Source organism: Pieris napi, chromosome 18 (assembly GCF_905475465.1).
Source record: "Pieris napi chromosome 18, ilPieNapi1.2, whole genome shotgun sequence".
In the NCBI taxonomy this organism is placed as follows: domain Eukaryota; kingdom Metazoa; phylum Arthropoda; class Insecta; order Lepidoptera; family Pieridae; genus Pieris; species Pieris napi.
This window is the reverse complement of record NC_062251.1, coordinates 11401594-11413857: the sequence shown is the minus strand read 5'-3', so window position 1 is coordinate 11413857 and position 12264 is coordinate 11401594. Positions and strand designations below refer to the sequence as shown.

General features: G+C 33.4%; 1 protein-coding gene across 3 annotated transcripts in view; it reads left to right on the top strand.

Moving 5' to 3' along the window:
* The window catches only part of LOC125058679, a 54372-nt gene that overhangs the window by 20480 nt on the left and 21628 nt on the right, over positions 1-12264 (top strand). For 2 of the 3 annotated variants that reach the window (XM_047662799.1, XM_047662801.1), the window contains exons 10-15: positions 2834-2964; positions 3330-3483; positions 7878-7972; positions 8463-8532; positions 9579-9701; positions 10230-10345. In XM_047662799.1, the coding sequence (XP_047518755.1) occupies positions 2834-2964; positions 3330-3483; positions 7878-7972; positions 8463-8532; positions 9579-9701; positions 10230-10345 (689 nt within the window). The remainder of the gene's footprint in view (positions 1-2833; positions 2965-3329; positions 3484-7877; positions 7973-8462; positions 8533-9578; positions 9702-10229; positions 10346-12264) is intronic. The other variant, XM_047662800.1, reaches the window with a different exon arrangement.

Sequence of the window (12264 nt, the reverse complement as noted above, 5' to 3'; positions counted from 1 at the left end):
AGGCTGATCTTGCCTATTAGATTTAAAAATGATCATGAAACAGATTCAGAAATCTGAGGCCAAGACCTAAAGAGGTTGTAGCGCCACTGACTTATTTTATTTTTTTAAACTTTATATAAATATTATAACTTATAAAAGTTATATTTAGTCAGTAAGTTAGTTATAAGCTGTAAATTTTTCTCAATGAATAAACTAAATCATAATCCGTAGGTTTTGAAGTTTATATCGTTTTACAGACATAACCAGGACTGTTCAACTATCTAGTATTAAGTTTGTAACAAATAAGTAATGATTAAAGTTCTGAAGTAAAAATAACAAACCAAATTAATTTATGAGTACGTAAGTGTAATAAAGAGTCTTGTGGTTTTAGAAGAATCCTTGAAATGGGTTTGAAAGTTAGAGAAAATTTGCAAAGTTCAATAGCGAAGATGCTGTAAAATTAATATTTCGATTTTAATTTTATTTATACTTATATTATAAAAAGGAATTACACAGAATAGGATTACAAAAAAGGATAGAGTATATAATTTTCATAATGCTAAATATTCCCCAAGTAGCATATGCTATATTTCCAACGTTTTTAATATAATATATATTGTACGATGCTGCTCGATTTATTTAAACCCTGTTCAGGTAGTGTATATATCAATAATATACATATCAATCGTATTAATACATCCATTCTGTTTATATTACAACATATATTTTTTTTAAATTGAACACTAAACACAGTTCATGCGTTCTTAGAAAAAATCCAAAGAACTGCTTACTATGTCTAATTATTCCTGTTCTCAAATAAGAAGCGCTCATCTTAAAACAGTTGACCTGATTTTGATTTAATTAAATTCCTCTTGCGCTGTTAAGTGATGCTTTTGTTTTTATAGTACCTTAAAATGACTTGAGACTAGATTGAAAATTCTTTCAAGATATCCGAAATAAATTTCAAACAAAAATAAGTTTACAATTCATTTTTAAAGATTTTAACACAAATATACGTATTTAGCAGGTACAGATTAAGAAAAGACTTGAGTCCTATAAAAAGTCTAACAAGAAGCCGATCACTAAGAGCAGTGTTGGCCTAGTGGCTTCAGCGTGCGACTCTCATACCTGAGGTCGTAGGTTCGATCCCCGACTGTGCACCAATCTTTCGATTCGCGCATTTAATATTTGCTCGAACGGTGAAGGAAAACATCGTGAGGAAACCGACACCTCTTAGTCCCAAAAAGTCGACGGCGTGTGCTAGGCACTGGAGGCTGACCTACTTGCCTATTAGATTTAAAAATGATCATGAAACAGATTCAGAAATCTGAGCCTGAGCCAATTTATTTTTTTGTATTTTTTAAAAGACCATCACTTATATAAAAATAATATTTCTCAAGTAAAAGAAATCTGAATGAAGACTTTAACTAAGTGTTATCGGTTTTATATAAAATCGGTAAATATTGTCTATTAATGTCGTAGCAATTATATAGTCTGTGTTGCCAAAATTACGATTTCCCGACAAAACTAAAGTGATTTAAGCGAAATTGTACAGAATTTAGGCGTTTGTGCCATACATGTCTTTGTCAGTCAGTTCACAAAGGCTTTATTCAGAACTCTTTGGCAGCATTTGAATGATGTAATTTAAACGGTTTAATAAAGGCAGAGTCCTAAATGTTATTAACATTTTAAATAACTTGTTTATGAATTAAAAATTACTTATGCCTTCATGTACCATGCATTTGTTTCAGTACTGCTAACAATTTGATTTTTTGTTTCTATTTAAAATATTTATTACTTAACGTTTCAACTATAATCTCGAAATAAAAAGCTTTTGTTACTACAAACAATAGTAACACTAACGACTTAATTAATTTTATTCTGTATTTATTAAGTCTAAAGCCATATAAAACCTCATTCAATTTCTCCTTTGCTACGGCTTCGAAATAAATCTGTGATAGAAAAAAAAAATATATTGCATGAGCTTGTAAACGGAAATTGCTATTTTCATTTAAATTATAAATCGATTGAAATCCAAGTTTTTACCTCGAATTTCTGCGATAAATAATTTTTATATTAAGGACAAGTATGTGATGCCTGATATGCCTGACACGTCTTTGTTTCTTGGGTGTCATTACAAGGTTTCCTTCACCGTACTAGAAAATGTTAATTGCGGTTATGGAAAAAAACTATACTCACAGCCGGGCCCTTAATATATTTTAAGGATTGTGAATCGAAGAGATACATTTAATATAACTTTTAATTTAACCAATTTTAATTGAATCGCAGATTATAGTATGTAACATATGTTTCATAATTTAAAGATACGACCATGACCCTTTTTTAAGAACCCAAATGAATACATTGACATGTCATATTTAGTTAAATTATACTCACTTTTGAAGCGCCATTTTATTACGTTCTTTTCAGTTTTTAGTTTCTTTAAAACATCAGAATTAATGTTATTTAAACTTTTCATTGTTGACATTTTATCGCTCACAGATGAAGTCAGTATATAACATATCAAACAGCGCTCATCTAGAAGTACGCTGGAGTTTCATCCACCCTTTCCTTGCTAATATCCACCGGTGCCATACTGCACGATTTGGTTCGTCGTTTCTTATAAATACAGCAAAGGCGTGGAACTCTTGGCCCCTTCCATCTTCCTTAGACAGTATAATATGGGTTCATATAAGCGGCGATTAATTAGCATCTTCTGGACAAGTGTCTTCTCCAATAGGCCATATCTCACTTAACATCAGATGGGATTGTGGCACAGACTGTCCAGTTCTGTATTAAAAAATAAAAGCATAGTTTCATAATCTTTGTTGCTAATCTAACTTTTTGTCCGTAGATGTACCCATACCGAAACTTAAGTTGGGTGCCAATTTAGACCCTGACAATATAATGGAGGGGTCGGACGTGTACCTGGATTGTGACGTGCGATCGAGGCCGGATCATGACTACGTATATTTTACATATAATGTGAGTATGCTATGCCGGTTGCAGGAATTTAAATATTTTTCCTAGTGATTTTTCTTATAATTCGTGTATTTACCTTTTATATTTTCTTGTCTTTATTGCTCTTTTGACTGTAGGTATTGTATGAGTCGTGAATAAGCTTTTTGTAAAAAAATATAGCAAATACTAACTGATACTTTTAATAATGGCTTAAAATCACCGGTCAATCATTAAATACAATAAATTAGATTCTTGCTAAAACAAAAATTTGTTTCATAAATTATCAATCAAACTGGCCCAGAGGGCTTACATATACTGAACGATATTTTACAACGAAAGAACACAGTGGCAACACAGTTTTAATATAAGGTAATTATTTTTTAATCTAGGGGGTGATTGTAAAAGGCAGCGGTGGAGTGCTCGTGACTCGTCAGAGCTTGGTGCTACAGGGTGTTTCGAAACAGCGAGCCGGAGCATATGTGTGTGTTGCACGGAATTCGCTTGGGGAGGGCAGCAGTGATCCATTACATATTGATGTTAAATGTAAGTTTTATCAGTTGTTTTAAATGTACTTTTTAAATGATTGGAAGTAAGATTCGATGAAAATATCATGACGGATGAATTTATAATCGTATCTATTAAAATTATAAAGCAGAATCGAATCCTCGCGACGCAGCTGGAAATTATTACAATAAAATATTTATGACCTGATAAATAGGTATATAAAGGAGCGCATACGAAACCATGAAATGTTTGGTTCGATTGTGATTGGTCAATAATTCTAGTCCTACCACAGACACGCAACGCGATCCGCCTTTCTGTTTGACGTATCAAAGATGCAAATATATTCGTAGTAATATCTATAAGAAACCTTAAGGCCTCTGTAATGTTTTAGGAAATGTGGTTTTTAATGAAATATTGAAGAATTCCTAACGAAATTTATAAGATTTTACGCTAAACCGCCTCTTAATCAAAGTTAGGTGAATCAAACTTCCAAGTTCACGCGTGAACTTAATTTATGAGATCACTAATCCACCCCGCGTTGGTAAAAGCTTTCATGACGCTCGCCGCGACCAGAATATTAAGTGTGGTAAAATGTTGAAAATATTACTTTTTTGGTTGCAGTGCCTTGCCTTAGCAAGGTACCAGTAAAAGAAGTAACCTTACCTCCTCAAACGAAATAAACCTCATGGTGGCTGTACACACTCGGCGAGAGCCTCTCGCCGAGAGTCTCGACCGAGAGGACCGAGAGAAGAGCGCAGCCTGTACACACTCGTTACGTTATTTGTATTTAAAACACCGTTAATAATGGACGTGGAAACCGCTGCTGCTGTTTGTCTTTGTGCAATAAGTTATTATAATTTTCTTCACGTTTACCATAAAAAAAAAATTACGAAGCCATGGCGAAGAAGAAGATGGTGGATGGTTACTATGCACCGCAACAGAAATAGGTAATTAGGTTCATAAAGTTACGTCCACGGTACGTAGCCATGAGTGAATCTCGCTTTTTCTTTAGTTCCTCAATTGGGATATCCATCGGCCGGCTTATTCGCATCCAAGCATCATGTAGAGATTGTTTATTTTTGTGTCCTACATCCTTCGGATTCCATAACAACGATTCCCTTTGGTAACACTCCAAAAACTCTAATTCGCGTTCGTTAGACCACATTGTGCGATACGTCCCGTCACAACCACAGTCATCGAGCAAGTGATTGAACGAGTGTGTACAGGTCGCTCTCGTTTTACTCGCGAGACCCTTTGACTCGTGCGCAAAAAACCGACAGGCGACCGAGAGAGGCGAGACCGACTGCGAGGAAGCGAGGCGAGACGAGAGCTCTACTGTACACTCTCGCCCTCGGCCTGTCTCGGGGTGTCTCGCCGAGTGTGTACAGCTACCATCACAGTTCTAGACGGTGTCTTGTCTCGTTCTATAAAAAAATAAATAAATAAGTCTTTAACTAATTGAAGCATGAATTAAGAATTTAGTCATTTATTTAATGTTAAACGAATGATGTGTCGTGTAGGGATTAAACTTTTAATTCCAAAATATGAACACATAGTTTTGAAAACAGGTTTAGGGTTTTTTACTTTAGTTTTATTAAGTATAATTATAAAAGTTAATTTTAATAATAATTAATAACTAGTGTTCAATACTATTGCACGGCTGGATAATTATTTTATTAAACATGTAATAGTTTAGATATATCGTATCATAAACTTTTTTGTCAATATTTATTTCCTTTTTAAAACTGTAATACTTTGCTCTATTGTTAATAGTTTCCACAGCTTACGCAATATCGGGATTTTGTATTTGTATTTTTACATAGGGTTACTTTTGAAAATATTCTATCGATATGCTAAAAAATTATTTCAAAAAGTTCATCAGAGATAATGTAGGATTCTAATAGTAAAATAAATATAGTTTAAAAAAACTAAAAAACACGCTTTTAAAGCACATCAAACTAAAAAGTGAAAAATAATTCCTAATTTAGGCTGAAAATGGTAATGAACAAAAAATACTGGTATTATTGTAAAAAAGCGTGGCGCGCTCTGTGCCATATTTTTCGTCTATCGAGCAACCCGTGTTTTTTAGTTTTTTTAAACTATATTTATTTTCCACTTTTTAGTCCTAGCAGCAATACGTGTTGTCTCAATTTAATCGTATTGCTTTGTGGACTTAAAATAAATTTCATTGTTTTTTCGAGATAAACCTATGAAATTATTATATTGTCGCTGATTCTTTATAAGTGTACAAAGTTTGAATTAAATCTGTCCGTTTAATGTGGGTCAAAATCGAGTCCGAAGGAGTCGGTTACATACATACATACATACATACATACATACATACATACAGGTGAAGCTAATATAAGGTAATATTCGGTTTTTTATTTTTATTGGTTCAGTAATTTTAGATATTCAATTTAAACATCTTAAACAGTTTGAACCAAAGAAATTGAACATATTTATTTCGTCAATGTATAATATAAACACTCAATATGACTTTGCTGTGGAATGGAAGCCTGGTAATCCATATCACAGGTTCTTGCCTAGTTTGAAAACCAGTCTCCCAATGCCTTCTCAACTGTTATCTTTGTAAGTGTTATATGGGAGAAAATAAAAATTATTCTTATTCTTATTCATAATAATAGTGTAAATAACAATTAACAACTTTACTTGGATACTAATTATATTATAAGTAATTAATTCGAAAACTATTCCACAAATTATTTTAGTTTGCAAACATCCTGTATAAACTCGTGCCCTAATTCTACACTTCATATTCCAGGCGTCCATTAGCGACAAGTTTCGTTGTTAGTGTTGCTATTTGAAATATTACGCATTTTTGTGCTGGCAACTTCGGTAATAATTAACCCGATTTAAGGACGGCTAGGCTAACTCATGAAAATCTACTTTTTATATAATCTTGATCGATTCTTGAATTAAATATCGATAAATTTTAAAAAATTTGAAAGTAGCATGATCTCTCCGACGTTTTTTATCTATTGGTTTTAATTCGTCATTTACGCTATAATAAAAAGATACAGGTTATGGTGACAGTGTACACACACAGTATACACATTTTAGCGGCATTCTCTAATTTAACTGTGACAAAAATATTTTTTAGATAATAATTTAATGAATTTATTTGAAGAAAATCGACTAACATGTTTATATAATCTTAAAATCTTTATTTCCTTCTTTGTATTGAATAAATATTGATGAATTTTAAAACTATATTTATGTAAATTAAGCTACATAATATGTATTTCTTGTTGAATGTTTGGTTTCGGACTACATTCGCGAATATTGATAGAACGTAGCGCGATCTCGTCGACTTTCGTTATCTATAGCGTTCTGTTTGGGTTTTAATTCGGTCGTACAACCTACTAACAGGCTTTTTTAACATACCAGACCCTCAGACCTCATGGGTTTATACCCCATTATAATTTTTTACAAAAGTTCGTTTCGTACATAATATTTTTTAATGAGAAATATTTTTTATCTATCGCACAAAGAAAATTTAAACTAAATGTAATTTATTCGTAAAATAATAAATCCTTTATGGTTCACGAGAGTCCAAGTCAAATTAGCCTGCAAATGTCAAAATATGATTAAAATCAGTAAAACTATTTTCAAAATAATATACTTAATACACAATTTGTAAATATTTATATTCAAGTCTCGATTTATTTCATACTAGCTTTAATAGCGTATTTTGAAGGAAATATAGCCAGTCGAATGGATTTCGAAATAGGCTACATCAAATCAGCATTTTCCAGTTATTATGTTTATTTTTACTTAAAATTATAAATAATGTTGTTATAACTCGCCGTAATTACGACTGGTATTTTATACATTTAAGCCTAGACCGTAGTTAGCCGACTCTGTGGTTCTATTAGGAAAGAGCTCACAAATAAAATTTTGACTTGATTCTCAGCGAAACTACTCAGTTTTATTATAGAAGTTCAGTGGTAAACAAAAAAGCGTGTGACAGGCACAGAAGGCTAATAACCTACTTGCCTTTTTAAAATAAACCAAACATGTTTTTACAATATTATAGCCAAATCAGTGTTATAATTGTTTGTAATGCAGAATATAAAATACCAACCGTATCACCTCGACGTCCGTCGTTCCACAACTCTTAAGGCAGCTTTTGCGCGCACCACCACTATGTGGAACCATCTGCCCACTAAAGTATTTCCTTAAATAAGGTCCTCCATGAAAAGAGCGTACCAATTCAAAGGCTGGCACGCACTTGCGAGCCTTCTGGCATGGTCCTTGTAGGTATCACTTAACATCAGGTGAGCCGTCTGCCAGTTTGCCTCCTGTTACTTTTAAAAAAATATTTTTAATTAAAAAAAATATATTTTTTTTATTAATATTTTTCCGTGTTACTCAAGCTATATTTAGCGTTAATTTTAATATTATTTATATAGTCAGTCCCGTGTGCACAAAAAAGGACGGCGTGGCGCTGCGGGCCGCCCGAGGAGAGACTATGTCCATAAAATGTGACGTTGACGCTAATCCTATGGTAAGACGTTTTTTTCGGACTTATGTTTGACTATTTCTATAAAAGACCATAAATCCGATTTTTTATGTCTCAATTCTAATGTTTAACTTGTCATATTAAATGTTTATATTCTTAACATGTCCCCTTGAATGACGACTGTGTATAGCCTCTGATAAAGATCTTACTACTTAAAATGCTTTAGAATAATTTGCCTCAGTATAAGCATGTTCGCAGTTCTTGGGTTCAAATCCCGGATGAAAATAATTCGATTTCAATGTTTGCCCTAAGATTGGAAGTTAGCGATGTTTGAATATTCCCTAAGGTCATATCTTTCGAGACTAAAGTTATAATAGATCTATCGGGATTTGAGAATTATAGATCAGAGATCAGTTTTATCCGAAGTTTATTATGTTCTTAATAGACATTGGTTGCTGTGGCCTAATCGGTATGGAAATTTGTATTATTCAATTTATTCCATAATACAATGTAATAGAGCTGTTTTTTCTTCTAGCCATCGTCGTTTAGGTGGTGGTTCAACAGTTCAACAGACACTGAGCGGGAGCTGACTAGTAGCAATGGAAGTAAGTTTTTTTTAAATAAATTTATACAAGTTAATTTTTCATTATTTACAAGATTATAAATAACTGTAAACTGTCCTAACAATAAATGATAAATGATTTATTTTCTGTACATAGGTTTGTACAAACACTTTTACACGTCAAGCATTTTTTTTTTTGATGAGTTCGACGTTTCCTATCTGACTACTCTGAGAAGAAACGCCGAAACAAACTCAGAGGTCACAGTCTCTTTTAAAGTCCAGACATAACAAGATTATGTGAAGACCATGTAGATTACAGTCTGAAATGGTCTTTTGAGGAAAGAACCACACAGATTGAGTGGACCTGTCAAGTCAGTGCACGCATTTGTCAGTAATCGTGCAGTGAAATGCTACAATCAAAAACGTTAAATGCTACAGGGACCAATTTTTTTTAAACTTGTTTTAATTTGTAATTGACAAACGTAATAACATTAGTATTTCATCAATTTACTTATAACCTTTTAAAATTAATACGCATTTCTATGTGCATACGTAAATTGAATATTGCGAATCCATTACTTACTCCGACATCCCATTTAATCCGTTTAAAGTTTTTAGTCAAAGTTATATTTTGTATAAAATAGAAAATATTTCAATAAAAGTTAATTAAAAAGCTAAAACGATTTGATTAAACGAACGTGTGAAGTCTCCATACGCCAACTTTCATAATCAGTTTATCCGCTTACCAAAAATGAGGTCAAATTCACCGGTTTGTCATATTGAAGGTGCACCTCTCAACCCTGAGATCGGGCGTTTGAATCACGGCCAATGACTTTTCTTTATGTATCAACGCTCGCTCGGTTTTGTTGGCCCTCGGCATCACCGTACGTGAAGAAAAATATCGCGAGGAAACCGGCATGTCTTAGACCTAAAAATCGACGCCGTGTCTGGCATAAAAGGCTGATCATCTACTTTCTGTTAAAAAAAAAATCTCGGGACTAGGACAGATGTTAAGCTCCACTGGTGTTCTATATTTATTATTCACAGCCTTCGTTTAAATTTTAAATTTAGAACGTTAATAATTTTTAGTGTCCACAGATGCATATGACTATAGGGTGAACAGTTCATCTGAGTATGGATGGGTCCAGTGCGCCGGAACTAACTCGGTGGGACGTCAGACTGAGCCCTGTATGTTTCACATTTTACCTGCCGGTCAGTGTAGTTTATTTTTAATACATTGAATTTAAAAAAAGAACATTATATTATCTAAATTATGTTATCTATAGTCTTCTAATAGCTAACTTTAAAAATAAGGTTTTATTATATTCTATGTATGTACTGGGGGGGGGGGGGGGGGGGGGGGGCTACTGTATGAGGGGGCCTCATAGCCTAGCGGTCTTATTAAGTGGCAGCTAGGTGAGGGGTACCGGGTTCGATTCCCGGTTCGAGGGCAAGTTTTAATTTAATTTAAATTTGTTCTCGACCTTTGGAAGGGTTGTGCGGTACCGGGCGAGTGCTTAAACCGTACATGGAGGACACGGTCGAATTTCTAAAAAGACAAGCACGAATTATAAAAAATCCTATACTTGACGCTGGCTAATGCACAAATCGTGCCAGAGCCTTAAAAAAAAAACTATGTTTTATGTATGTGATATATTTTGTTAGTATTTGAATGTGTATAAGTATTTTAAGTTAGGCTTTTGCTGTAATAAAATAAATAAAAAGCAATTTTCCTCCTAGAGAGACCATCGGCAGTGCAGAGTTGTGATATTAGCAATGTTACACACGAGTGTTTCTTGATCGAGTGTAACCCGGGATATTATGATGGCGGACTTGCGCAAGAGTTCATGTTACAGGTACGATTGTTTATCATCTCTTACTTATTAAGTTTTATTTTATTTGAATCAGGTAGCAAAATTATTTTCAATTTGACTTAGATTTATCTAGTTTGTCTATTTATGATGAATTATATATTCATAATAGTACATATTTTCGAGTTAATCAAAATGTCACGAAATATTTGCCAAATGTTTTGGAGTTCAGCCGTATTAGAGACCAACGTAGCGACGTTTTTACTATAGAAAAGACGCCTACCTTATATATATTTATAAAAATTAGTAGTTTAAATCTTAATAATTATCAGAAAAGCGATATTAATCATAGTTGTTGGTATTTTAGTGTCAAATATGTTAATGACAATATGATATGATAATGTTATGTATCTATTTCCCCTTATTCAAATACTAACTCACTCGAACTGCACTCTGTTAAAATATGGCAAAGCGCATGAAAAAAGGAAACAGATAAGAAAGGAAAAACAACAAAAATATATCTAACTAGCAGACCGGCCAAGCGTTGCTGTGGCTAAGGTTTTTGTTATATTACATAGTAGCAAACTATTCAAGGGAAACGGTAGGATAACACCAGTCATGGGGACCACCATGCTTTTTTGGTGGTTATGCCATTAAATTGTAGCTTATCTGAAATGTTGGTACTTTCATCACAGCGCCATCAGTTAGAAATGTGACTATCAAATAATAAACAAATATTTTGCAATAAAATAATATTGCGGGTATAAATTCAGATGTAAGCTATCCTATCTTTTAAGTTGGAAATTTGATTGATATCGATTCGGTAGTTTAGGAGTCCATAGCGGACAAACAACGTGACACGTAATTTATATATATTAAGATAAGTGTTATGCAAAGTCATATCTTTCTCGAGAGCACGATTTCCCACTCGATACAATTATACTATTTATGGTCTAACGTTGGCTAGAGTATCAGAGGTCAAAGATCTGGGAGTATATTTTAATGCCAATCTTGGGTTTGCGCAACACGTCGAGAAGACATGCAAAAAGGCATACAGAAATTTGGGGTTCATATTACGAACAGCTTGTGGCTTCACAAATATCAGTGCGATTAAAATTTTATACAATGCATTAGTCAGAAGTCACTTGGAGTGCAATGCGATGGTGTGGGCCCCATATGAGGCTAAATACAGTCTCATGTTAGAGCGAATACAAAATAAATTCACCCGTTACCTCTACAAGAGACTGTATGGAGTGTATCCTTTGTATCCGCTTATGTACCCGACCCTGTTTGTTCTGGGTATGGTGGGCTATGACCAGCTACGCCTCAGAAGAGGGCTAGCCTTGTCGGTGTATGTATTTAAGATACTTACGGGTCGGGTCCATAATCTGGACATAATGGAGAGACTGAGTCTACGGGTACCAAGTAGAAACCTGAGGCGGAAGTCTCAACTTTTGGATGTACCGCGCGCACATTCCAACTTGGTTAGCGAAGCACCACTCACGCGAGCAATAATTATAATAAATAGGACTTCTGTTGAGGTAGACCTGTTTGTTTGTACACTGGCTGAGTTCACAAGAGTTGCTTCCTATATTATTAGTTATAAGATTTAGGTATATATATATATTTCTTAATGTTTTTTATCTAGGTTAATTGGTGTGGGTGTAAATATTGTGTCGTTCTATCGAATTAGTAATTAGGCACTGTAAAGATAGAATAAGGATATGGAATAAAAAAAAATAAAAAAAAAAGTTGAATTTCGTAGTGATTAATTATAATGAGGAGGAAAATACAATGGTTGAAACTTACTAAAAAATGATAAATGAAACATTCCAAACGGACACGGTTTAGGGATAAATTTGCGAACAATATATAAAAAAATAAGATTTTTAGTTTAAAAATATTAATACTGTACATACTACTAAATAATATATTTATAAAAATAAATATATTAATATATAATA